Genomic DNA, 27,148 nt, shown 5'->3' with positions numbered 1-27,148 from the left:
ACGATTGAAATGGATGTAAACTAGGCATAATTTTTTCGTTTCGTATTTAATTGACACTATGAAAATTAATTTTAGTTTCTTCATCTATATGTAAGTATTGTATAACACGAAGAGAGAGAGAGAGAGAGAGAGAGAGAGAGAGAGAGAGAGAGAGAGAGATGAATCAGCTGTTGTAATCGAATGCCGTGTTTTGTTTCGTGAGAATTTCATCGCCACGACTAACAACAACATACTGTACTGAACTTTACAGTACTGTATTATACAGACTACTGTAATATGATAAAGTAAAATATTTGTAATAACCTATTTTATATGAAATGGGGCTATTTTTTTTGTTTAAAATTTACATTTACGTACGTAAAACAACTCTCTCTCTCTCTCTCTCTCTCTCTCTCTCTCTCTCTCTCTCTCTCTCTCTCTCTCTGTAAATTGTTTTCCTGCTTTGCTACGTACAGTATGTACTGTATGATTCTATATAGATACGGTAAATAATATTTGTAATAACATATTTTCTAAAAGCTTTTACTGTAATATCATTATTCATCACTTTCATCATGCGCGTTAAATGCCTTCTTTGTTTACTGAGCGTGGTTGTTTACTGAGCGTACTTTATGACGCCGTCGTTTCAGGCGGCGTCATAAAGAAAAACATTTCATTTGGAAGTCCTAAGAAAAATTAAGTAAAACATTGGTAATAACAAAATCAACATGCTGTATAATCAATATAATCGATGCAAAAACTAACCTATACACAGATGTGTACACTAAATGCGTTTGTTTCTTCATTATGATCAGAGATAAACGTAAACAAAACATTGGTTGCCATTTTTTATCGTGCTTTTTGGCGTGTTTAGGAAACGCATGATATAAAATCGCCTTTAATATTTGTGCCTGTTTTAGTTTAGGGTACTGTAGTACATGCATTAAGTGTTCTGTACATTAAAGGGTAGTTTGTTAACAGAACTACGTACAAGGGAAGGTTTTAAAAGTCTGAATATACATGTTAAATAAATACGTAAATATGGTGTCACTACTTCGCGGATTTTCACCTATCGCGGTCGGGTCTGGAACCTATGTACCGCGATAAACGAGGGCTCACTGTACAATAACTTTAAACTAAATCTTTCATATAAAACTAAAAAATTTAAAAAAGAAGCAGGAGGAAGAAAAATAACATCAAATAGTGTGCCCAGGAGTACCCCCACGCAAGAGAACTCTACCCCAAGCAGATTACTGCTAAACTTAACACTGGTTGCAGTTAAGAGTTCCAGTTACATGTACAGTATATACTAAACTGATTCATTTTAGGGGTCAATGATTCCTATTGAGAATCTAGTCAACATAATTGATAGGCGTATCCCTTCGCGTGTGCTAAGACATCGAGTGAAGGACAAACCGTGGTTCAATGATGATTGTAGACGTGCTTATTTGGAGAAGCAGGAGGACTATCACCTTTGGAAGAGTAACAGATCAGATTTGACCTGGAACAACTATACTCAGCTTCGAGCTTTTGCTCAGAGAGTTTATGACTCAACTGAAAAGGAGTACAATTTATCCATAAAAGAAACGCTTTCTGGTACAACTCAGGAACATAAATGGTGGTCTACCCTTAAATCTGCACTCTTTGGTGTAGATGCAACAGTTCCTCCTTTACTTAAACCAGATGGCTCAGTCACTCTGTCCAAAGGAAAAGGCAACCTTTTTGGCTGATGTTTTTGACAGTAAACAGAGTAATGAAAAACTTGAACTTCCTCACTCCTGTTTTCCTGAGGCTAAACTAACTAGTTTAGCCTTTCGATCTCGTAAGATTAAAGCTCTGTTGATGGATCTTGATGCTTATGGAGGTGTAGACCCAAATGGTATTTTTCCTTTGTTTTTTATAAAGACAGCAGATTTCTTAGCTCCAAAGTTATCTGTTATTTTGCGCAAGTTAGCAAGAACAGGAGCTTTTAGCATTTGTTGGAGAAGTGGTAATGTTACTCCTCTATGTAAATGTGTTTGTGGTAGCTCAAGTCCCACTGATTACCGCCCAATTTCCATAACTCCCATATTATCTAAAATTTTTGAACGTCCTCTGGCAAAACATCTTAATAGGTTTGCTGAAGGTAATCATCTACTCCCTAGTTTGCAATTTGGTTTTCGTAAAGGCCTTGGAGCATGTGATGCCCTTCTTACAATCTCCAATGCTGTACAGAAATCCCTTGATTGTGGTCAGGAAGTTCGTATGATTGGCCTTGATTTTAGAGCTGCCTTTGACCGTGTTAATCATGCGGCCCTTGTTTTCAAACTGAAACAGTTGAGAGTGGGTGGGTCGTTTCTTAGCATTATTATTGATTTTTTAAGTAATAGATCTCAAAGAGTTGTTGTTGATGGGCACCATAGTGAGCATAGGAATGTGATATCCGGTGTTCCACAGGGTAGTGTTCTTGGCCCATTACTTTTCATACTATATACACATGACATGTGGTTTGGCCTAGAAAACAAGCTTGTTGCATATGCAGATGATGCTACTCTCTTTGCATCAATTCCATCCCCTGAATGTAGATCTGGGGTTGGTGAATCCCTTAATAGAGATTTATCTAAAATTAGTGCATGGTGCAAATTATGGGGTATGAAGTTGAATCCTAACAAAACTCAAAGTATGATTGTAAGTAGGTCAAGGACGGTGGCTCCTCAACATCCGGATCTCAGTATTGATAATGTTTCTTTAAATTTGTATGACACTTTTAAAATTTTAGGTGTAATTCTCGATAGCAAATTTACTTTTGAGAAACACATTAGGTCTGTGTCTTCTTCAATTGCACAAAAAAATTGGCTTATTGAGAAAGTCTTTCAAGATTTTCGGTGATCAATCTATTCTGTAGAAGTGTTTTAATTCTTTCATTCTACCTTGTTTTGAGTATTGTTCTCCTGTCTGGTGTTCAGCTGCTGATTCTCATCTTAATTTGTTGGACAGAAACTTACGGTCTATTAAATTTCTTATTCCTGATCTAGATATTAATCTTTGGCACCGTCATTCAATTAGTTCATTATGCATGTTGCATAAGATTTTTCATAACTCTGACCATCCTTTACATTCAGATCTCCCTGGACAATTCTATCCTGTTCGTAATACTAGGCAGGCAGTTAATTCTAATAGCCAGGCCTTCTCCATCATGAGGCTCAATACTACAGAGTATTCTAGAAGCTTTATTCCAGCTGTTACCAAGTTGTGGAATAATCTTCCTAATTGGGTAGTTGAATCAGTAGAACTTCAAAAGTTCAAAGTTGGAGCAAATGTTTTTATGTTGACCAGGCTGACACGAGTCTTTTTATTGTTTATATATGACATATCTGTTTTTGACGTTGTTAATAGTTTATATAGGAAATATCTGTTTTGACGCTGTTACTGTTTTTAGTATGATTTATTGTTAATTTATTCTCATCATTTATTGATTTCCTTATTTCCTTTCCTCACTGGGCTATTTTCCCCTGTTGGAGCCCTTGGGCTTATAGCATCTTGCTTTTCCAACTAGGGTTGTAGCTTGGCTAGTAATAATAATAATAATAATAATAATAATAATAATAATAATAATAATAATAATAATAATAGGGCCTAAGTTGAAAGGTAAAGTACACAGGACAGTTCTGAGACCGGCAATGATGTATGGAGCGGAGACGTGGGCAATAGAGAAGACAGAGGAGAAGAAGATGGATGTGGCAGAGATGAGAATGTTGAGATGGATGTGTGGGGTGACAAGAAGAGATAAGATACGGAATGAGGTAATTAGGGGTACCACAGGAGTTAGAAAACTATCAGATAAGATCCAAGAAAGTAGACTTGAGGTGGTACGATCATGTCATGAGAAGAGATAAACAGTATATTGGGAGGAGAGTAATGGAAATTGAGGTACAGGGAACGAGAAGGAGAGGGAGACCAAAGCGAAGGTGGGTGTATCAAGGATGACATTCGATCAAAGGAATTAACCGGTGATGAGGTGTGGGACAGAGGTAGATGGAGAACGCTGGCCAGAAACATCGACCCCACATAAAAGTGGGAGGGAAGATTACTTTCGGCGAAGCTGAAAGACGAGCCATTAGACTTTTCGTGAAGGTTAACCACCTATACCACTAGTTAGCGGGGAGGAGGTGTTTACTTGCTACCCCTCTCTCACACACCTGTGACTGTACACCACTTTACTTTTCGCCAAAAGTAATACCCCCATAAATAACGTAGGTTTGTATTCCAGTTACAGAACAATTCAACTTAAAGGACACAGGTTTGTATAAGCTAAGACAAATAAAAATCATTTCCTAAATTTCTTATTTGTACCTAGCTGTATACAAACCTTTCGTCCCCCTAGAACCAAAGTGGTTGTTTCTTTTTCTTCCCTGGTGCCAGTCTACCTGGTCCTATACAAGAGCAAAGGAGCTGACTCCAGCAACCCTTTACCTTCGATTATTGGTTTACATCCAATCATCCTCTCCCCCATTTAAGAAGAATAAGGACAATACTTGTCTAGATTCAAAAGATTAGAGATAAGAAGTGTAGCTTACCACCAGTAAGTCAAATCCAAAGAGTAACAATTTGTTCCCAAGGTTAGGGGAAAAAAATTAGGAAAAGAGCCAGTCATTCTACCTTTTTATTCTAGCCTTACATCTATGTTACTATAGACAAGATGCTTACTGTAATGTGTGGGAGCTGAGCTGGCCACATAACTACTTGAGCAGCCACCACAGAACCAAGAACAACAGTGTCGAGGGACTGTGGGTCTATTATGGTAAGTACAACACTGTGAAGGTTGTTTGGCATTTCCACACCCCAGACTCCAACACATGGTTGACTGAGAAATTCCTCTTAAAAGCTAAGGTGGGGCCTGTACTACTGATTTAATGAACCCAGGACCTAGCTAGTAACTCTTCCCTCTCAGGATCAAAGCATAACTTTACGGAAACTCTCACACTGGGATGATTGCGGACAATCATGCCCCATACAAAAGGCAAAGAGCGTGTGGACCAACAGCAAGTTTTGCAATAAACCAGATGTAGCATCCCCCTTTTCCATTAGCAAGTACGAGTCTCTAGCTTCAAATCCATCACATATTAATGGGCAGCATTCGCTTTCTGCAAAGAAGAAAGAGATCAGAGCCTGCGATTAGGTCCCAAAAATACAATTATACTCGTTGCAGCAAAAGACAAAATTGAAGAGCTTCTAACAGGACTAGCGTGTGTATGCGTGTTTGTAAGGTACTCTACAATCGCCACCCAGCACCATCTCTTGTAAACAACTGTCCCAGCTCCACTAAAGACATTTGTCTAATTTAAAGGACAAAAGGTTTGTATGCTCGTAACAAGAAACAATGCATTTATAACTTACGTGAATTTCAATGTATTTGTGTAAAGATTGAGAGCCGCTCTATTTGATTTCCTTACATGAAGAGAAACATATTTTGCATTAAAGCACTCAACCATTGCTCTTGCAGTCTGATCCATAAGTTTCTGGGCCAATCCAAGACGCCTGAAAACAAATATAAGAAATTATTTTCATGAAATGATAATCTCACAAAAGGAAAAATTGAAGATGGTTAAAAAGTCAACTAGGAAAATAATTCATGCACCCAGACCTAACACTACAAATTTTTTAAAGTAATTTGTATTTTTTCCTGGCTATACAAACCTGAGTTAATCCTAAGGGTAATACTGTACTCTGATCAAAGCCCCGTTCCCTCACCGGTCAGATAACAGCTTGTTATACATTTTCAACGACCGATTCCAGCTCGCGGCAAAGTAATCTCCCTAATCAAAGGACGAGGGCTTTTATGCCCTTTAAATAACACTACACATATATATTCTTAGCAACAAAATGCCATTAGTAAATTATCTGGCAGATCATGCATTAATGATTTTCATTTGCCTGTATGAGAAAGTGATTGTACCAACTGTGATGTATGGATCGGAGTTGTGGGGAATGAAAGTGACGGAGAGACAGAAATTGAATGTGTTTGAGATGAAGTGTCTAAGGAGTATGGCTGGTGTATCTCGAGTAGATAGGGTTAGGAACGAAGTAGTGAGGATGAGAACGGGTGTAAGAAATGAGTTAGCAGCTAGAGTGAATATGAATGTGTTGAAGTGGTTTATCCATTTTGAGGGAATGGAAAATGAATGTCTGCTAAAGAAGGTGATGAATGCAAGAGTTGATGGGAGAAGTACAGGAGAAAGGCCAAGGTTTGGGTGGATGGATGGAGTGAAGGAAGCTCTGGGTGATAGGAGGATAGATGTTAGAGAGGCTAGAGAGAGTGCTAGAAATAGGAATGAATGGCGAGCGATTGTGACGGAGTTCCGGTAGGCCTTGCTGCTTCCTCCAGTGCCTTGGATGACCGCGGAGGTAGCAGCAGTAGGGGATTCAGCGTGATGAAGCTTCATCTGTGATGGATAACGGGGGAGGGCGGGCTGTGGCACCATAGCAGTACCAGCCGAACTCAGTCGAGTCCCTTGTCAGGCTGGGAGAAACGTAGAGAGAAGAGGTCCCCTTTTTTGTTTCATTTGTTTGATGTTGGCTACCCCCCAAAATTGGGGAAGTGCCTTGGTATATGTATGTGATGTATGTATTAGCATGATGAATGAACTTCAACGATGGTATTATATCAAATAAAGTTAGGTAGCTGATTAATCTTACACATGAGAACTATTGACTTTACAATTATTTAAAACTTATTGAACAATTTAATGAAACTTTAAACGCCCTATTCATTCTAACTGATAGTGATAACAATGAAATGCATGAACTGAATTCAGATTTTCTTTTACAAAACAAAACGAGGTCAGGTCACTGGTTAGTCTAATATAAATTACCACATCTCTTATGTTAAAGAGGGTCTAAGCAATAAATGAGAATCTGAATCTCCAGTCTTTTTCTGAACCCAAGACAACAATTCTTTGAATCTATTCATAACGAAGTTGCAAAGTAGAGGAGTGAAAACTGCCATGGAAATAGTCCCTTTCTCCAATGTGGTAGGAATAGAAATTTCCAAACTTACCTTAAACCACTATTAGGGTAAATTTCAACAATAAGGTTATATTAAAATAGAAAAGGCAATACTGAATGGAGAATTGGAATTAACATCGGCTGATTTATCCATTTGTTTACCTTATGAAAAGGGAGTACATATCAGTAAAAACACGTAGATTCATATTAGATTTAGATTTACTCGCGTATGGTTAACTTTATGTGATACGAGCTAGTTGCCGAGCCTGCAAGAAAATGGTGAATACTGTCTACTGAATCATTATGAAAGCAATCCAAATTAGATGAAACTTCATTCACTTCTCAGAATTTTAAGGGCATCATCATAACATAAGCCATGCCATCCACTTAAATAATATGAGATTGGTGAAGTGCTTACTTTAGCTAATGAAAGGATATACGATTAAGTCAACCCATTTAGTCTTCTACCTCACAGTCTAGTTTAGTCTTATAGAGCAACTAGAATTGTGGTATAGCAAGGGTTTAACAGCAGAAGAACTAATGTATGCACAGATTTCGAGGCAGCATACGTTCAGAACCATTACTGAATGAAATGCTATTAATTAGATTGACTTTGGGGGTGTTGGGTTAAGTTTGGCAATGGGTTGAGAAGGACAAGAATTACCAAGACTAAAGGAGGATTCACTGGACTTCTGAAGTTTAATAAAGGGAGCCAGTGATGTCAAGAGTTTGTGAAGCTCATCACTTTCAAAAGATGGCTGAATTGTGTTGTCTATAGGTGGAAGCGGGTCAATATTGTCGTCATCCCACTATAATCAAGTAGCCCAGTATTTCCTGCCTTCTTTCCTGACCTAACAGTAAGTTCCTTTCGCGAAAGAACTCTTGACTTAATTGGTAACCATTGTAACACCTTTTTCCAAGAGTTATACTGAAAGTGGAATGCACTTTTCACAATCTTAAATCTCCAAATTACCCTGACATGACACACAAAGGGAAAGTGGATCATAATCTCCCAGAAATAATTCCCATGAACATTCCAGGTAATAAGTGCTACCTAAACCACAATGTAGTATGTAAACAATCTGAGTGCCTTTTGAGCTAGTGCAATAGCCCGGTCAACGGAAATAACTGAAAACTATACTTCCTAACGTGGCAACCTGGATTTCCTACCACTTACTTTTAGAGGGCTCAATTCCTTTACTAAGGACCCGATATTGCTGAAGCGAAAGAAAATATGAAAATTGTAATTTTCTAAAAAATTTAATGTATCAATTAGAACAAGCAGCTGGAGAAGAACTTCATATAAATGAATATGTCGTACAAAATTATATTTTCATAATAAAATAAATTTTTGAACATACTTACCCGGTAGTTATATATATAGCCATACGTCCCTGACGTCCGGCAGAAATTTCAAAACTCGCGGCAATCGCAGATTGGGTAGCCAAGTGTACCACCTGCGCGCCCTCTAGCGAGGTACCTAGAACCATTCCATGATTCCTCAGAACTTCCTTGCCCATAGTCTCTAGAGGGGAGGAGGGTGGGAATTAAATTATATATAACTACTGGGTAAGTACGTTCAAAAATTTATCTTATTATGAAAATATCATTTTTAAACATCTAACTTAGCCAGTAGTTATATATATAGCTGATTGACACCTTTGGTGGAGGGTCAGAGACAGCCAACATTGTTGGAATTTTACTTAAGAGTTAATAAACAAGCTTAAGGGTTCGTACCTGATAAGGAAGCTGACTTCAATGAATTCTTTCATTATATCCGCTTTCCTTATGAGATCCAGCGATCCACCCAGGGGGCTGAAGACCTCTAAGAGCTGTCAAACCGGTCTAAAAACCTCTATGTGACAGGACCTCCTCCAATACCCTTGTTCCGGGTGCTCTCAAGGAACAAATTGACCACCTGACTAAAATCAATGATTGTGGAAGAAAAGGGTATTAGGATTATGGGAATGTAGTGGTGGATCCTTCCCCCACTACTGCGCTCGTTGCTACGAATGGTCCCAGAGTAAAGCAGTCCTCATAAAGAGTCTGGACACATTTTAAATAATGTGAAGCGAACACAGATTTACTCCTCCAAAAGGTTGTGTCCATAATGCTCTGCAACGATCTATTCTGACTGAAGGCCACCGAAGTTGCTACAGTTCTAACTTCATGCGTCTGACTTTTAAAAGCTTGAGGTCTGCCTTACTGCAATGTGCATGAATTTCTCTTATAAAGAGCCTGATGAAGAATGAAAGTGCCTTCTTCGACCTCTGTAACGAGGGCTTCTAGACCGAGCACCAAAGAGCTTCTGCCTTGCCTCGCAACTCTTTCGTTCTGTCCAGGTAGAACTTCAGGGCTCTTACTGGACACAGGACCCTTCTCCAACTCCTCTCCAACCACATCCGAAAGGTTCGGAAACTCAAAAGCCATGGGCCAAGGTTGAGAAGGGCATTAATTCTTGGCGAGAAAGCCTAACTGCAATGAGCCGATAGCTTTATCATCTCGAAAAAACCAACGTTTTAACTAAAAGCATGAATCCCACAGACTCTTTTAGCTGTCGCCAGACTGACCAAAAATAGAGTCTTCATCGGAGGTCCTTAAATGAAGCTGAATGCAAGGGCTCAAACCTGTCACTCATAATGAACTTCAGGACTATATCCAGATTCCAAGCTGGTGAATCCTGGTGCTGTTGCTTTGATGTTTCAAACAATTTGAGAAGTTCATGTAGGTCTTTAACATTAGAAAGGTCCGAGTGTTGGCCTGAATACGGTTGCTAACATACTCTTGTATACCTTGATGGTAGAGGATGAAAAATTGAACTTCCTTCGAAGGTATAACAGGAAGTCAGCAATTTGAGCTATAGAGGTACTGGATGAGGAAACATAAAACAGAGTTGACTCTGCACCATTCTCTAAAAACCTCCCACTTGGACTGATAAACCCTGATGGTCGAAGTCCTTCTTGCTCTTGCAATAGCCCTAGCTGCCTCCTTCGAAAAACCTCTAGCTCTCGTGAGTTTTTCGATAGTCTGAAGGCACTTAGATGAAGAGTTTGGAGACTTTGATGGTACCTTTCCAAGTGGGGTTAACTGAGTAAATCTACTCTTAATGGAAGGCTTCTTGGAGTGTCCACCATCCATTCCAGTACCTCTGTGAACCATTCTCTTGAGGGCCAAAAGGGGGCCACTAGAGTCATTCTGGTCCCTTTGTGTGACACAAACTTTTGTAACACTTCGTAAAAGATCTTGAACGGTGGAAAAGCGTACACGTCCAGATTGGACCAATCTAACAGGAAAGGATCTATGTGGACTGCTTCGAGATCTGGCACTGGGGAGCAATAAGTCTCTAGCCTCTTTGTCTTCGATGTCGCGAAAAGGTCTATGCAAGGGCGACCCCAAAATCGCTACAGATTCTTGCAGACTTCTTGATGGAGTGTCCACATTTGACCTCTCCTGCTGAGGCTGTCTGCCATCACGTTCTTCTCCCCCTGAATGAACCTTGATACAAGGACTACATTCCTTTCCTTTGCCCAGATGAGAAGATTCCTCGCAGTCTCGTAAAGGGACATCGAGTGGGTTCTGCCTTGCTTGGCTATGTAAGCCAATGCTGTGGTGTTGTCGGCATTGACCTGCACCACTTTGTTCAGAACTGACCCTTCGAAGCTTCTGAGGGCCAACAGGAATGCTAACAGTTCCTTTTGGTTGATGTGGAAGCTCTTCTGAACCTCTGTCCACAACCCCGAAACTTCCAACTTGCCCAGTGTTGCTCCCCACCCCGAGTCCGAGGCATCGGAACACAACACAAGGTCTGGGTTCTTCTGTTCTAAGGGGTGACCTTCTTGAAACCTGTCCGGATCGTTCCACCACTGAAGGCAACTTCTTATGGATTCCGTAATGGGAATGCACATCGTCTCTAGATCTTTCTTCTTGTTCCAATGATGATTGAGGTGGAATTGGAGAGGACGAAGATTCAGCCTTCCTAGGGAAACAAACTGTTCCAACGAGGAGAGGGTTCCCAACAGACTCATCCACTTCCTTGCAGAACACTTCTGCTTCTTTAGAAAAGATTGGAGTTTCAAGATGGCTTGCTCTGTCCTTAAGGGAGACGGAAAAGCCCGAAAAACTCGACTCTGAATCACCATCCCCAAATAAAGTATCTTTTATGATGGTGTCAGAAGAGACTTGTCCCTGTTGATAAGACACAATTCTTCTGTTAGTCTCAAAGTTATCTGAAGATCCTTCAGGCAGTGATCGTAGGAGTGAGCTCTGAGAAGCCAATCGTCTAGATACAGGGAGGCTCTGATGCCTCATGAGTGCAGTATTCTTGCTACATTGAACATTAGTTTCGTGAAAATTTGAGGGGCGGTGCTGAGACCGAAACACAGGGCTCGAAACTGAAACACTTCCTCCTTGAAGACGAACCTCACATAATGCTTGAAGCTAAGATGAATGGGGAGGTGAAAGTAAGCGTCCTGGAGGTCTAATAAGACCATCCAGTCGCCCTTTCTTACTGCTGCAAGGACTGACTTTGATGTCTCCATGGAGAACTTCGTCTTCTGGACAAACGCGTTGAGTGTACTTACGTCCAGGACTGGACGCCATCCCCCCCGAGTTCTTGGGAACCAGGAACAGGCGGTTGTAGAAGCCTGGTGACCGCAAGTCCCGCATCCTCTCTATGGCCCCCTTCTCTAACAAAGAGACACTTGGAGTTGTGAAGTCAGCCTCTTTGACTCCTCTCTGTATCTGGGAAAGAGATCTACTGGAGCTAAAACTAAAGGAGGTTTCCCTATAAAAGGGATTTTGTAACCCTCCTTCAGAAGTTGTACTGACCAAAGGTCTGCTCCCTTCTTCTCCCACGCTCGCCAGAAGTTACGTAGTCTGGCTCCTACTGCCTGAAGACGAAAGCAGTCAGACTCTGCTTCGCCCTGTTCTGAATCCTCTCCTCTTTGCTCTCCTTCCATCGGGCCTGGAGCTACCCCTGCTGGAAGTCTTCCCTTGAAAGGGCTGAGAAAACTTAGGGAATGGCGTTTCTTCCTTTGGCTTGCGGCTAGAGAAGGAAGTTGGTAGGACCTTTCTTGCCGTCTTTGAAACCAAATCTTGGGTGGCCTTCTGAGTTAACGCGAATGAAATCTCTCTAATCAATTCTTGTGGAAAAAGAGAGGAAGACAGAGGTGCATATAGCAATTCTGATTTCTGAAAGGGAGTAACCCCAAGAGACAGAAACGAACACATCTGAGCTCTTTTCTTAAGGATCCCTGCTGAGAAAAGCGCTGCCAACTCATTAGATCCGTCTCGTAACGCCTTACCCATGCAGGACATGATGTGGATTAGACTAGCAGTGTCACCCTCTTTAAGGGCAGAAACCTTCTTCCCCAAGGTTCCCAGAGTCCAGTCGAGGAAATTGAATACCTCGAAGGCTCTAAAGACACCTTTGAGAAGATGATCTAACTCCGAAGTTGACCAGAGAATCTTGGTCTTCCTCATGGCCGACCGACGGGGAGTGTCTACTAGACTTGGGAAATCTCCTTGGGCAGAAGAAGGAACTCCCAAGCCGAAAACTTCTCCCGTCTCGTACCAGATACTAGATCTACAGTAGATGCCAGTCTAGTCGGAGGAAAAGCGAAAGCTGCCTTTCTTTGGTACTTCTTAGACTCCATCCAGTCTCCCATCATCCTTAGAGCTCTCTTTGATGACCGTGATAGAACCATCTTGGTAAAAAGAGACTTTTTCGACGCCTTCCCAAGCGCGAATTCTGAGGGTGGCGAACGTGGAGCAATGGGCACAAAAGAATATGGAAACTCATTATTAAAAACTTTCATGAGCTTCTTAAGATCCACTGAAGGACGAAAAAACTTAGAATCTTCTCCTTCTGATAACTTCTCAAATAATTCAACAGGGGAAAGGTGATCATCGATGTCTTCCTCTGACAAAGCCCTAACAGAAGTAGCGACGTTGTGCTTATCAGGATACATTTCATTAAGGTCCTGACTTCTAGCATCAAGAGACCCCAGATCATCGCGTCTGTCGCCTTGTTGCTCTAACGCTTGACGCTCGGTAAAACGCTCGCGATCAAAGCGATCGGAACTACAGCGTTCTTGATCTCGACATCCGATTTGACTAGTGTCATCACGAAGTCCGAGGCTCTCATCCTCAATGTCATGCCTCACTTCTCGACTCCCGGCATCATGTAAAGTTGTTCGACGCTTGATGTCACGTTCTGTTTGACGCTCGACGTCGCGTCATGCTTGACGCTCGACGTCGCGTCATGCTTGACGCTCGACGTCGCGTCATGCTTAACGCTCGACGCCGCGTACCGCTTGACGCTCGACGTTCTGTCTGGCTGCTTGCCGCTCGACGTCACGTCCTGAAGGACGCTCGACGTCGCGTCCTGAAGGATGCTCGACATCACGTCTCGCTAGACGTTCGACGTCACGTCTCGCTAGACGTTCGACGTCACGTCTCGCTGGACGCTCGACGTCACGTCTCGCTGGACGCTCGACGTCACGTCTAGCTGGACACTCGACATCACGTCTAGCTGGACGCTCGACGTCACGTTTTGCTGGACGCTCGAGATCACGTCCTGCAGGATGTTCAACGTCACGTTTAGTAGGACGCTCGGCGCCTCGCTCTGTTGGGCGCTCGACGTCACGTCTAGCTGGACGCTCAACTTCACGTTTTGCTGGACGCTCGAGATCACGTCCTGCAGGATGTTCAACGTCACGTTTAGTAGGACGCTCGGCGCCTCGCTCTGTTGGGCGCTCGACGTCACGTCTAGCTGGACGCTCAACTTCACGTTTTGCTGGACGCTTGAGATCACGTCCTGCAGGATGTTCAACGTCACGTTTAGTAGGACGCTCGGTGCCTCGCTCTGTTGGGAGCTCGACGTCACGTCTAGCTGGACGCTCGACTTCACGTTTTGCTGGACGCTCGAGATCACGTCCTGTAGAATGTTCAACGTCACGTTTAGAAGGACGCTCGGCGCCTCGCTCTGTTGGACGCTCGACGTCACGTCTGGCCACTTGACGCTCAATGTCACATCTGGCTGCTTAACGCCTGGCGTCACGTTTGGTTGCTTGACGTTCGGGGTCAAGATTATGTCCGCTTTCCATATGAGGAACAGTCTCACGACATTTAACGGGGGAGATGTAAAGACGTTCGTCGCCAAGAACATCTCGACTAACAGCCTTACGCCGCTTGGCGTCCAGAAGAGAAGCTTCCTGACGTTCAGGATCCAGGCATGCTACTCTTTTATTTTCTGTAGATTGGTAACTTTGCATGAACGAAGAGTCTCTGTTGCATCTCTTGTAGCATATTAAAATTCGGGTCAACTCGTTGTGATACAGGAGACGTCACGTCTATCACGAGTTCGCTATCCATGCCGCTCAAAGAACGCTCAGAGCGTCCAGAGGGCGATAACCAGTCTGACGGCAGAGGAGGAGCATGAACCGACGTCATGCCCGGTTCAGACAACTGACCTGCAACTGGACATTTCTTGACAGAATCCGACGTCCTTGAAGACATTTGGCAGGAGAGCTCTCTTCGGAAGAAGGAAAACGCTCCGGACTGCTCCAATGGCTACAACCAGGAGCTTGCGGTGTCATGGTAGGACGCTGGTCGACTTTGTCCATCTTCCTCTTAAGAGGTCTGGAAAGCTTGACGCCAGCCCCTTTTAGGTACTGCGTCATCCGAGGATGATGAAACCACTTTTACCTCACCTTTCCTATGGTGAGGGCAAACGTCCTGTGAAACGTCAACAGGTACGCTCGAGGGGACGTCTGCTCGGGAGCTTAAGCCTCTCGTTTCCTTTCGTCGTTCGACGTTCCTTCTCCCAGGGGTTGGGGAGCTTGGAAGAGGTCTAAGACTGGGAGAACGACAGGCCCGAGCAGGCGCACCCTCCACTGCCCTAAATAAATTCACTGCACTTTTAGCACTATCACATTTTAACTGCTTCACATCGGACATCAATTGCGTTCTGTCCGCAGCGAGCGATTCAACCCTAATGCCCAGAGCTTGAATAGCCACCATCATATCCTTTAACGAAGGCTCATTAGCAGTAACAGTAGTGGGATCTGAAACTACCACTACAGGGGAAGGATTAGGTTCGGTGACACGGGAAAAGGAAAAGTCTCTGGAAGAACGAGAAGAATTTCGTCTCAGCCTACCTCTCTCTAGTTTACACATATAGCGGTCAAACTCTAGCCACTCACTCTCAGGAAAAAGAATGCAATCGTCACAACGATCACCCAACTCACATACTTTACCTCTGCATTTAATGCAAAGAGAGTGGGGATCAATAGAGGCCTTAGCAAGCAAGGTCTTACACCCACTGACACACATTCTAAAAGTTAAAGGGGGGGTGGCCCTTTGAATATTTATAAGAGAGATCAACAAGCAAGGGTCAAAATATCAAAATCCAAAAGTAATTCAAGAATGTCCAAAAGAAAAACCAAACAAGCGAGTGTCAAAACCAAATTATTGTACTTCACCAAAGTAAACTGCAATAAATCAGGTAAATAGAGTAGAAATATCCAACGATGTCGCCGGTTGCGGCGGCAGGGAAGATCTGAGGAATCATGGAATGGTTCCAGGTACCTCGCTGGAGGGCGCGCAGGTGGTATACCTGGCTATCCAACCGGCGATTGGCGAGAGTTTTGAAATTTCTGCCGTGACGTCAGGGACGTAAGCTATATATATAACTACCGGGTAAGTTATATGTTTAAAACAGATGTTTAAAATATAACAAATTTGGAAATAATTTGTATTTTTCCTAACATACAAACCTGGAGCTATTTATAGGGTATTACTTTCGGTAATGATGAAAACCAGCCAAGACAATTTTAGTGAGGGATAATTACCCCATCCGCTAGTTAGCGGGAGGGGGTTGGGGTAGACTAGCTACCCTGCTCACTCACACCTGTCGGTTGAGTAACCACTTTTGCTTTCTGGCAGGACTTCTCGGGGGACAAGGTGGCAGGCCAATTTGTATAAATAGCTCCAGGTTTGTATGTTAGGAAAAATACAAATTATTTCCAAATTTGTTATTTGTTCCGACACAGATACAAACCTTCGCTATTTATAGGATGAGTTACTCTTAGGAAGGAGGAAGTTCTACCAACTGGCCTTGGTCATTGTAGATATATATAATGTGAGACCGTTACATTAACTGACGTTAACATATAATCATACCTAACGCAATGTATTATGTTTCCAATTTATTATATATGTCTCTCTTGTAAATAAATACACCCCCTATGTACTCATATGTGTATATGCATCATACTGTATTACCATGTTATGCATAGATATCCATTTCATTATCCAGTGTGGCAACGCCCCGGAAACATGGCAACAATGTACTTCCCAGCCTTGGGGCACCACACAGGGTGCTTGTATTGTCGTTCGTCACCCAAGGCAGACGTATTTCCTCCCTGTTGTATTTAACTCTTGTATTGCACCTTCTCAATAGAACTTACGTTAATTTCAAGATTGTGTTTCCTTCCCAACCTCGTAGGAACACCCCCAACATGGCGCAGTGAGTATTTTGTGAGAAGAGAGTGCTTTTACAAGTTTTCAAGCAACACAAGACGACGATTACAGCCGCCATTACTCTCCCCGTGAATCTCCATGGATTTATTGTGCAGTTCATGTGCATTTAAGTGTAGTGTTCGTGACTTATAAGTGGACCCTTTTAGCGCTGTGTGCCTTAGTGACCTCCTCATGTGCTGTGTCCCATAATTAAGTACAATAACGAGTTTAGCACATAATTTAACTAAACTGGCACACTGACATCTAGTCACTTTGAACGCTTCCGGGCAACTGACCGTGACGTCACTGAGGGGAGTGACTACTGTTCGTCGAACAGACTCCTCCCCCTCCCTACCTGAACCGTACCGCTACACTTAGTATAATGTGCAAACATTCGTAAGAATTATATTATTTCTGAATATTTTGGAAAATTTAACTTTTATTTCTTACATATTCCTTCTTGATATGTTAATGCTAATGTTATTACAATAAACCATGTCCGAATCGGAATTTCACGAAGAATCTTCTGATATACGAGAAGCAGAGGTAGAGGAAGAATTTAATCCTAATGTTGGAGCTCTCGGTGGATTAACTGGGGAGGAAGTGTACCAGTTGCCACCGCCACTCACCCCACATTATACAACTCCTCAATCAGCTTCAGGAGCCGACTTTCTTCATTTCATCAAGTATCTGGAACAATGCCGAAAACAAGAGGATGCAAGAAGGCGCCAAGAAGAGGATTTTCGACGCAGGGAAGACGAACAACGTCGACAGGAAGAAAGTGCTCACTTTACAGCATTGTTGCAGAGGTTGCTTCCTCTTATCTCCCAACCTGACAGCACACATAGCCTTTCAGTCAATACATCGTCTACATCGTCATTACCTACTGTTTCATCTTAAAGTTCATTAGTAATACCTGCCCCTCAAAGAGCTATCACCCAGAACCCACCTCCCCTTCAAGCAGATGCCAATTTTCAAGTTTTTCGAGAATGGAGACGTCGATGGGAAGATTATTCTATCATGGTGGATTTATCCAAGTTACCTAGATAGAAGCAACTCATTCAGCTTAGAATGTGCCTCACTCTCGAGACGCAGAGGATCTTGGAGCACACCCTGGATATTCCACCCAACACAGACAAGACAGTAGAAGAGGTCTTAGATGAGCTGCAGGATCACGTGAAACGTCTACGCAATGAAGCCCTACGCTGAAGAGCACTCTCAAGTTGTAAGCAGTTTGAGGGAGAATCTTTTTCAGATTTTTACGTGCGACTTAAGCATATAGCTGAAGAGGTGGACGTCTCTCCGGGGAATTCATCAGTGTGTGAGGAAACTCAAATGAAGATGATAATTCTCATGGGTATCAGGGATGGGGAACTTGTCCAGAAACTCATCTCTCTTGATGAAACAGCTTCACTACAGGAGGTGGTCAATACTTGTCGCTCATATGAGGCGGCCAGGAAGGCTACTTCTGCCATTCGAGCACCAACCTCCCAGCTACGTGTTGTTTCAACATACAAGAAACATAAAGGAGGTGGTGAAAATCATTCTTCAACCCCACTACCCAAACCAGCCAATCCCTGCCAGTGTTGTGCTTGTAACCACCATTCTTTCGAAGTTTGGCCACCCCTAGAAAGCAGCTGCAAGAACTGCGGTCGACGAGGTCATTGGGACAGGACTCCAAAGTGCCCAGCCAACGCAGCACAGTGCCAAGTTTGTAACCGTGTGGGACATTACAATAAATACTATAAGGCAAAGAGAAATGACAGTACACAGGGTGGCTTTTCAAGTGACAAAGCTACCCCATCGTCAGGTAAATCAAAGGTCGTTAAGAAGTCCAGCTGTCGTCGAGTCAAAACTTTCGGCAAGTCGCCTAAGCCTGTCAGTGTTCTTCTAACATATGGAGATGTTACATCCCGAATTCAGATGTTACACGACACAGGCGCCGAAGTCTCCGTGGTAGGACCCCAGCATCTTGACCTCCTTAAGATACCTAAGAATAGTTTGAAGCCGTTTCCTACAACTGTAACTCTAACTGCCGACGGTTCAGCTATGACACCTGCTTTGGGTACCTTCCAATCCACTCTTACTCTGGGTAAGCAGTCCTGTTCTGCAGTTATACAGGTTCATGATGGTGTTCAAACACCATTGTTGTCTTACAGCCACTGTAAGGACTTAGCAATTATTTCTCCTGACTTTCCCAAGCCAATATTGGAAGTTAAGCACGTCAAAAGATGCAAGGAATTGCCCCTTTCTGCTGCCAAATCCCCTACTTAGGCAAGAGAATTTTTTCTACAGGAGTTCAAAGATGTTCTGGTCACCAAAGAAGACCTCAAGACAACACCACTCCAGCCGATGACCAGTCCTCCAATGAGGATCCACCTCAAGGATGGTGCAGTACCCTTTGCTGTCCACACTCCACGCCATATACTCTTTGCTTTCCGCGATCAAGTTAAGGAAGAACTCGCCTCCATGGTAACCCAAGGAATTATCAAGCCTGCCAGTGATAAAACTTCAGAATGGTGTCATCCACTCGTCGTAGTAGCTAAGGACTCAGGTGTCCGTATTACTGTTGACCTCACTAAGCTCAACAGCCAAGTGTCCCGACCAACTCACCCTTCTCCAACTCCGTTCGCTGTCATCCGTAGTGTTAATTTGAATGCAAGGTATTTCACTACAGCAGATGCCTTATGTGGATATTGGCAGATGGCACTTGCTGAAGAGGACCAACACTTGACAACCTTCATTACACTGTACGGCCGTTTCAAGCATTGCAGAGGCCCAATGGGTTTTGCAGCTACAGGGGATGCCTTCTGTCTCCGCGGTGATATGGCTCTTCAAGGAATGCAGAACTGTGTAAAGGTCGTGGATGACATACTTCTTTCGGATGAAGATTACTTCACTCATCTTCAACAAATCTATGAGATGCTTCTTCGATGCCATAAATTCAGGATTACTCTCAACAGAAACAAGTTTGTGGTTGCTGCATCTCAAGTGTCCTTTTGTGGATATCAGCTCTCAGAAGAGGGTATAGCAGCTGATCCTGGCAAAGTCAGTGCAATCCGGGACTTTCCAACACCGACCAATTTGACTGACCTTCGATCATTCATGGGTTTAGTGAACCAGTTGGCCGAATTTACCCCTGAGATTGCTGCTAGAGCTCAGCCCCTACGACCTCTGATAAGCCCCAGAAGAGCATTCGTTTGGACTCCTGATCATGACGAGGCATTTCGTCGAGTCAAGGCCACCTTGGTAAGGCCCCCAGTCCTTGCCTCCTTTGATCCCGCATTGCCGGTAATCCTTCAGACTGATGCCTCTCGCCTATATGGAATTGGATACGCCCTTCTACAGGACCATAGTAATGGCAGACTTTGTCTAGTTCAATGTGGCTCCCGCTTCCTCACAGATGCCGAGTCTCGCTACGCTACTATAGAGCTAGAGTTATTAGCTGTGGTCTGGGCTATGTCTAAGTGTAGATTGTATCTAGCTGGTCTTCAGCATTTCACCCTGATGACTGATCGCCAGGCACTCATCCCAATTCTCAATCATTATACACTCGATGCAGTGGAGAATCCTCGCCTTCAGCGTCTCAAGGAAAAGATTTCTCCGTACCTATTCACAGCAGTGTGGCAGGCTGGAAAGCAGCTCAGCATTCCAGATGCCTTATCTCGAGCTACAGTCAGTCAGCCTACTCCAGAAGATGATATCACTTGTGCTGATGTCGCAACACACGTCAGATATATCGTCAATGTCAATGATGTCATCACCAAAGAAGATTCTACGCCCCAAGATGCAGATAGGACACTTCAGGAACTCCATGCTGCAGCAAGAGCTGATCCATCGTATACCTGTCTTGTGAATTGTGTGACTTCAGGATTTCCATCAAGCTGCTATAACCAACACCAGTCGTTACTCCCTTTCTGGAACTTAAGGGAAAGCCTCTCAACTGATGGTGATCTGGTTCTCTATGGAGCAAGAATTGTCGTCCCTGCTGCCCTACGCCATCGTACTCTCGCTCGTCTACATGATAGCCATCGAGGAGTGGAAGCCACAAAGCGACGTGCAAGACAGACCGTTTTTTGGCCGGGAATCGACTCAGACATCACCAGTACTGTCAGAACTTCTAAATCATGCCAAATGTTGCAGCCTAGCCTTCAGAAGGAACCCTTATTGAATGATGACCACCCTACGAGGCCTTTTGAGTCTGTCTCAGCTGACTTTTTCAGTGTCGCCGGGAAGTCATTCCTTGTTGTAACCGATCGACTCTCTGGGTGGCCTGTTGTGGTACCATGTAAGGGAGACACTACTGCTTCCAACACCATACGTATCTTCTGTCGTTACTTCAGGGAAGTCGGTGTTCCCCTTCGTCTCAGGACCGATGGTGGCCCTCAATTCGCCAGCAAAGACCTCCAAGATTTCATGATGAGATGGGGTGTCCACCATATCATGTTGTCACCACATTACCCGCAGTCCAATGGCTATGCAGAAGCTTCTGTAAAAGCCATTAAGCACTTAATTCTGAAGACAGCACCTTCTGGCAATATTGACTGCGAAGAATTTGATCGAGGACTCATGAAACTGCGTAATACTCCAAACTTCACAGGCCGCTCTCCAGCACAGATTTTGTATGGCCGCCCACTCTGTACCTGTGTACCTGCTCATCCACAGTCTTTTTCAGAGGAATGGCAGGCCAAGTCTGAGGACTGTGACCGCCGTGCAGCTGCCCATGCTGAACAAGTAAAATTACAATACGATCGATACGCCCGGCCACTTCCCAAGTTGGATATAAGTCAGCCAGTAAGGATCCAAGACCCGACATCAAATCGATGGGAAAAGGTTGGCGTTATCATGGGTTTTGGCAAATCACGGGACTATGAGGTGCGTCTTCCCAGTGGCCGAGTTTGGTGGCGTAACCGCCGCTTTCTACGTCCAGTGCCAAAACCTGGTGTGGACCCCTCCCCCATTTACCTGTGGGCCCTTGCACGGACATAGAAAGGTCCTTAGTCTCTAACCCCCAAGTGTTCCCACGCAGATCTCAAAGGCTCCTTAGAAAGAATTCGCTCGAGAATAGAGCTACGAGCGCGAGGGGGGAGGGAGGTGTAGATATATAAAATGTGAGACCGTTACATTAACTGACGTTAACATATACAGTAATCATACCTAACGCAATGTATTATGTTTCCAATTTATTATATATGTCTCATTTATTATATGTCCCTCTTGTAAATAAATACACCCCCTATGTGCTCATATGTGTATATGCATCATATTACCATGTTATGCATAGATATCCATTTCATTATCCAGTGTGGCAACGCCCCGGAAACATGGCAACAATGTACTTCCCAGCCTTGGGGCACCACACAGGGTGCTTGTATTATTGTTCGTCACCCAAGGCAGACGTATTTCCTGCCTGTTGTATTTAACTCTTGTATTGCACCTTCTCAATAGAACTTACGTTAATTTCAAGATTGTGTTTCCTTCCCAACCTCGCAGGAACACCCCCAACAGTCATGACCCGGGGTTCCTTCTAATTGATTTTGATCTAATTAGTAGGAATCATACCCTCGCTAAAATCAAAGTAGTACAAGGTAACTCACTGATAGCGGCCTGCAGAAGCTTGTGTGAAAGAGACTTGTGGCTTGTTTTTATGTAGGAACTCGAGGATTCTAAGACATATCCAACACCCTCCCTCATGAAGTATTGGAGACGTAACAAAGTATTCATTCATACTCAGGATGCACAAGAGAAATGACTCTTACCTGCAAAGGGGTGAGGTCAGCTATGTTTCGGTCTTGCAGAGCTATTTCCCCAGGGGGGGGAGAAGGAGAAAGAAAGAAGTGAGCCAGACATTCTTTTCATTCACCCTAGACTAACCCGGGTAACCTCAGCCCTCAACCCTCTGCTACTTGTCCATCAAGGAGCCTGAGGCATTAGATCGCTTGTTGTGCAGCCACCACAGGACCAATGGAGAAGGTTTCAATGCTCCTGTGGGTTACGTTTTTCAGGTAGTGGGCTGTGAAGGTCGTCTGACGCTTCCACACGCCCGCTTGCAATACCTGTGCCACAGAAAAATTCTTCTTGAACGCCAGAGACGTTGCAATGCCTCTGACGTCATGAGCTCTGGGTCAGTTGGACAAAGGAGGATCTGGATATAGAGCGTATTCGATTACTTTCCTTATCCAGGAGGATATGGTATTCCTCTGACCCTCCTCTTGACCTTCCCCTTGCTGACAAAAAGTGCTTGTACACGGGGGCGAGCTTTTGTTGTTCTTTTTAATTAACACCTCAGACTCCTTACTGGACATAGTAACAGTTGGTCTGGATCTTCGGTTACAGAACGAAGACTCTCTATCCGAAATGGGCCAAACCTGGAGTCCGGCACACCCGGATTTTGAGTCTTAGCTACAAACTCAGGGACGTAGTTGAGGATTACTTCCCCCCATCTCCTAGAGTGGACGTAGTGGTTCATAGGGGAAACCCTTCAGAGACCTGAGAACCCGAACCATGTTCCAAGGGGGAGGTCTTAGCTATGAATGGGGACAAGTAAGCTCGTAACTACGTATGAGCAAAGAAAGTTCCAACGAGGAGGAAATATCGACTCCTTTCAGTCTAAAGGCGAGACTCAAGGCTGAGCGGTAGCCTTTGACTGCCGAGACCGAGAGGAGCATTTCTTCCCGAAGGTATACAAGAAACTCCGCTATAGTTGGAACAGAGGCATCGAGAGGAGAGATACCCCTTCCACGACACCAACCACAGAAAACTGACCACTTCGCCTGGTAGACTGCCTCTGTGGATCTCCTGAGGTGTCCAGCCATTCTTTTCCCAACTGGTTGCGAAAAGCCTCTCTGTGTGAGGAGGTGCTGGATAGTCTCCAGGCGTGAAGTCGAAACGAGGCTACGACTTTGTGGAAGATGTTGGCATGTGGTTGTCTGAGGAGGTCGCGCTGTGGAGGAAGCTCCCTCGCGATCTCCGTGAGGAGATGCAGAAGGTCCGGGAACCATTCTGCGTGATGCCATAGCGGAGCTATGAGGGTCATTTGCAAGTTGTTGCTTGCTCATACCTGGTTGAGGACCTTTCTCATCAGACAGAACGGGGGAAACGCGTAAGCATCCAGGTTTATCCACCGTTGTTGGAAAGCATCTTGCCAAAGAACTTGGGGATCCGGGACTGGGGAGCAGTACAACGGGAACCTGAAATTCAGGGCCGTTGCGAACAGATCCACAGTCGGGGAACCCCACAAAGTCAGGACTTTGTTGGCTATCAGAGGATTCAAAGACCACTCAGTGCCAACTATCTGAGTCGCTCTGCTCAGCTTGTCTGCTAGTACATTCCTCTTGCCTGGAATGAAGTGAGCTGATAGAGTCACCGAGTTGTCTTCTGCCCATCTGAGTATCTCTACTGCAAGATGGCACAGCTGCTGCGAAAAGGTACCGCCGTTTGCTTAGATAAGCTACTACCATGGTGTTGTCGCTCATCAGCACGACGGAGTGCCCCACCAGGACCTGGTGGAACTCTTTGAGGACCAGAAAGGCTGCCCTCATCTCTAAGAGATTTGTGTGCTGGTACCTTTCTGATTCGGACCATTGGCCGGAGATGTATGGTGCAGCACGTGAGCCCCCCCCCCCCCCCCTCTTTTGATGCATCCGAAAAAAGCATCAATTCCGGGGGAGAGATGAGAAGATCGACCCCTTTGCAGAGGTTTGGCTCCGCCAGCCACCACCTGAGGTCCGTCTGTTCCTCTAGCCCTATGCGGACTAGGTGATCCCAGGAATCGGAGTGTTGGTTCCACTGGGATTTTAGTCGCCACTGGAGGGATCTCATCCTGAGGTGACTGTTGGGGACCAGTAGGGTCAGGAAAGAGAGGTGACCGAGAAGGCAAAGCCAATACTGCACCGGGAGCTCTTCCCGACTGAGGAAGACCTGTGCTATCTCCCTCAGTCTCTGGATCCTTTCGTCTGATGGAAACGCTTTGTGCCTTAGGGTGTCTAATCGCATGCCTAGATATACCAGTTCTTGAGAGGGGAGCAGTTGAGACTTCTCGAGGTTTACCACGATCCCCAGATCCTGGCAAAACCTTAGAAGCTCGTCTCGGTGGCGGAGAAGGGCCGCCTCCGAGTCTGCCAGAATCAGCCAGTCGTCCAAGTATCTTAGGAGACGAATGCCGACTCTGAGAGCCCAAGATGATACTAGGGCGAACACTCTCGTGAATACCTGGGGTGCTGTGGAAAGACCGAAACACAGTACCCTGAACTGGTAATGCTTTCAATTGAACACGAATCTCAGATACTTCCTGGAAGACGGGTGAATTGGGATCTGGAAGTATGCGTCCTTCAGATCTAGAGTGCACATGAAGTCCTGGGGTCTTATCGCTTGTCTGACTGTGTCGGCCGTCTCCATCCTGAAAGGTGTCTGTTCGACAAACCTGTTCAGGGTCGAGAGGTCGATGACTGGTCTCCAGCCTCCAGACACCTTTTTCACAAGAAAGAGTTGACTGTAGAAGCCTGGGGACCTGACGAGGACCTCCTGGAGAGCATCCTTCTCCAACATGGACTGGACTTCTGCCCTGAGGCCAACCTCCTGTGGGGATCCCTTCGCACAGAAGTTCGATGGAATCGGCAATCGACTCAGTGGAGGGAGAGGGAGCGTGAACGGGATACGATACCCTGAACGAATCACCTCGACCGTCCAGGGTTCTGTCCCATGGTGAAGCCACCTCTGCCAACGGCTTTGCAGGCATCCCCCCATAGGTGGCCAAATGGGAGGATTGCCTGTCTTATTGGGACCGGCCTCGGCCAGATCCCTCCCTACCCTTTCCTCCACGTAAGGACTTTTTTCTGTGAAAGGCCTGCTTTGCACCCTTTTTACCCAGCTGTTTTGGGTCTCTAGCCCTTTTCGGCTGCGGGTTTTGCTGTGTTTTCTGCTGTGGCTGGGAGGGGTAAGGTCTAGCTGTTAAGACCTTCTGGATGAGGGAGTCCTGACTGGACTTCCTCCACCTCTCTGCCACCCGCTCGACATCCTCGGGATGGAACAAAGAATTGCCCTCGAAAGGAGCATTTCTCAATCTCGCTACTTCGGCCTGAGGGAGATGTCTATAGAGCTTGCCTATGACGCCATCTCTCCTCTTCAGGATAGTGTTGGCCCAAAGGTTCACTACCTGATGGGAGAGGAACTCAATGGCCTGAGTGCCAGACAATAGGAAAGTCTCTAAAGACTTCCTGGAGGACTCCCGAGATAGGTCTTTAGACCGCATCAGTTGTCCTAAGGATCCTAACCAGAAATCCAGCCACAAAGTAGCCTGCATGGCGTACCTCGCCACCTTTTCCTGGTTTAGGATTTCAGAGGTCGAAAAGGAGACTGGAAGTCCCGTAAGTTTCTCGAAGGGGGTGGCCTTCGAGAGTGCCTCTATAGAGTGGTTGAGAGGCAGTGTTCGAAGAGATTCCCCAAGGATCTCGTAGTACCTCCTCTGAAACACATACGGAGGAGGTAGGAGCTTGGAAGACGAGTTGGAGCAGAGAGAAGAGGTGGACCCAGTTACCTGGGACACTGCCTTCTGTTTGGCACTCTTCAACCCCTTTGACCAGGGCAAAGCTGCACTGGTCCTATGAGGTTTCTGATTGCCGTAGAACTGGTCAAGGACCGTTTCTTTTCCATCTAGAGGGGCTGCCGATGGATCTGGATGTCCACTGATGGAATGGATGCAGGCTAGGACCTGCCAAAAGGGGTGTTCCGACTACTTCCTCTCAACCTCCCTAAGCTTAGGGCTAGCGGCTACTGGCAGAGCGTCATCCTCGAGATCACTCTGCCCTTCCACGTCCGAACTCTCATCCATAGGAGCCCGAAGTGGGTCGAAGTCGTCAACTATATAAACTGGGGATAGGGAGACTACCGGGGAGGTGCTCACTTCCGGCTGCCTGGGAGGCAGTGAGGAAGAAAGCCTGGCCGAGGATTTGGGGATGGTGAACAAATCCTTCGGTTCCCTGCCATGAGGCCAGAGGTCCTCTGTCCCCAAGGGCCTGGAGGACTCCGTCGGCTTACAGGTGGAATGTAAGTCCATTGCCGTACGGGGTGAATCCCGTCCAGTCGCAGGTCGTGTCTCCTCAGACAATATCTCGACCGGTAAAGAACGGAAGGAGTCTCCATAGGAAGTAACCCTATCCTCCTTGGGGGGCGAAGGACGAATCCTTTTCCTTTCCCCCTTTGGCCTGGCCTGTGGCATCTTGAACTGCAGGGGGCTACCCTGAGGTTTATGCCTAATCTCCTCAAGAGGTCTTTTGCGAGGGGATGATCGTCTCCCCTTGCCTGAAGGACCCGCCTGTGCGGGAACTTCCGACCTCCTCCTAGAATCGGAGGGAGGAGAGGACCCTCGGAAGAGAGGAAGCGACAAGGAAATCCTAGGTGTATCACCTAAGGACTGGTAGCGGGGAACGACTCCTTTCATGGCTTGGCGCATTACATTACAGGTGCTAAGCCACGGGGGGGGTCACGGGCTCCTGAGGAACTAAGGGGAAGGGCCTTAGGAAAGAACTGCTCCCTGGGTTTAGGAACTTGGGCAGGATTCCTAATCCTCTTGTCTGATGGGGGTTTCCCTACAGGAAAGATCGGCACAGGCCTACCCTTAGGGATAGGGTCTGGGGTCGGTCGCGCAGGCGACTGTTGCCTCTGT

At 45.2% G+C, this 27,148-nt stretch overlaps 1 protein-coding gene across 1 annotated transcript in view; it reads right to left on the bottom strand.

Annotated features, from left to right (window-relative positions):
* The window catches only part of vnc (GNAT family N-acetyltransferase vnc), a 130,814-nt gene that overhangs the window by 5,760 nt on the left and 97,906 nt on the right, over positions 1 to 27,148 (bottom strand). Inside the window, exon 4 of the mRNA XM_068357049.1 lies at positions 5,356 to 5,496. Within this exon, the coding sequence (XP_068213150.1) occupies positions 5,356 to 5,496 (141 nt within the window). The remainder of the gene's footprint in view (positions 1 to 5,355; positions 5,497 to 27,148) is intronic.

The sequence above is a fragment of the Palaemon carinicauda genome, chromosome 33, assembly GCF_036898095.1.
Source record: "Palaemon carinicauda isolate YSFRI2023 chromosome 33, ASM3689809v2, whole genome shotgun sequence".
Classification (NCBI taxonomy): domain Eukaryota; kingdom Metazoa; phylum Arthropoda; class Malacostraca; order Decapoda; family Palaemonidae; genus Palaemon; species Palaemon carinicauda.
The sequence above is the reverse complement of the archived record's forward strand: the minus strand, read 5'-3'. Positions and strand labels throughout refer to the sequence as shown.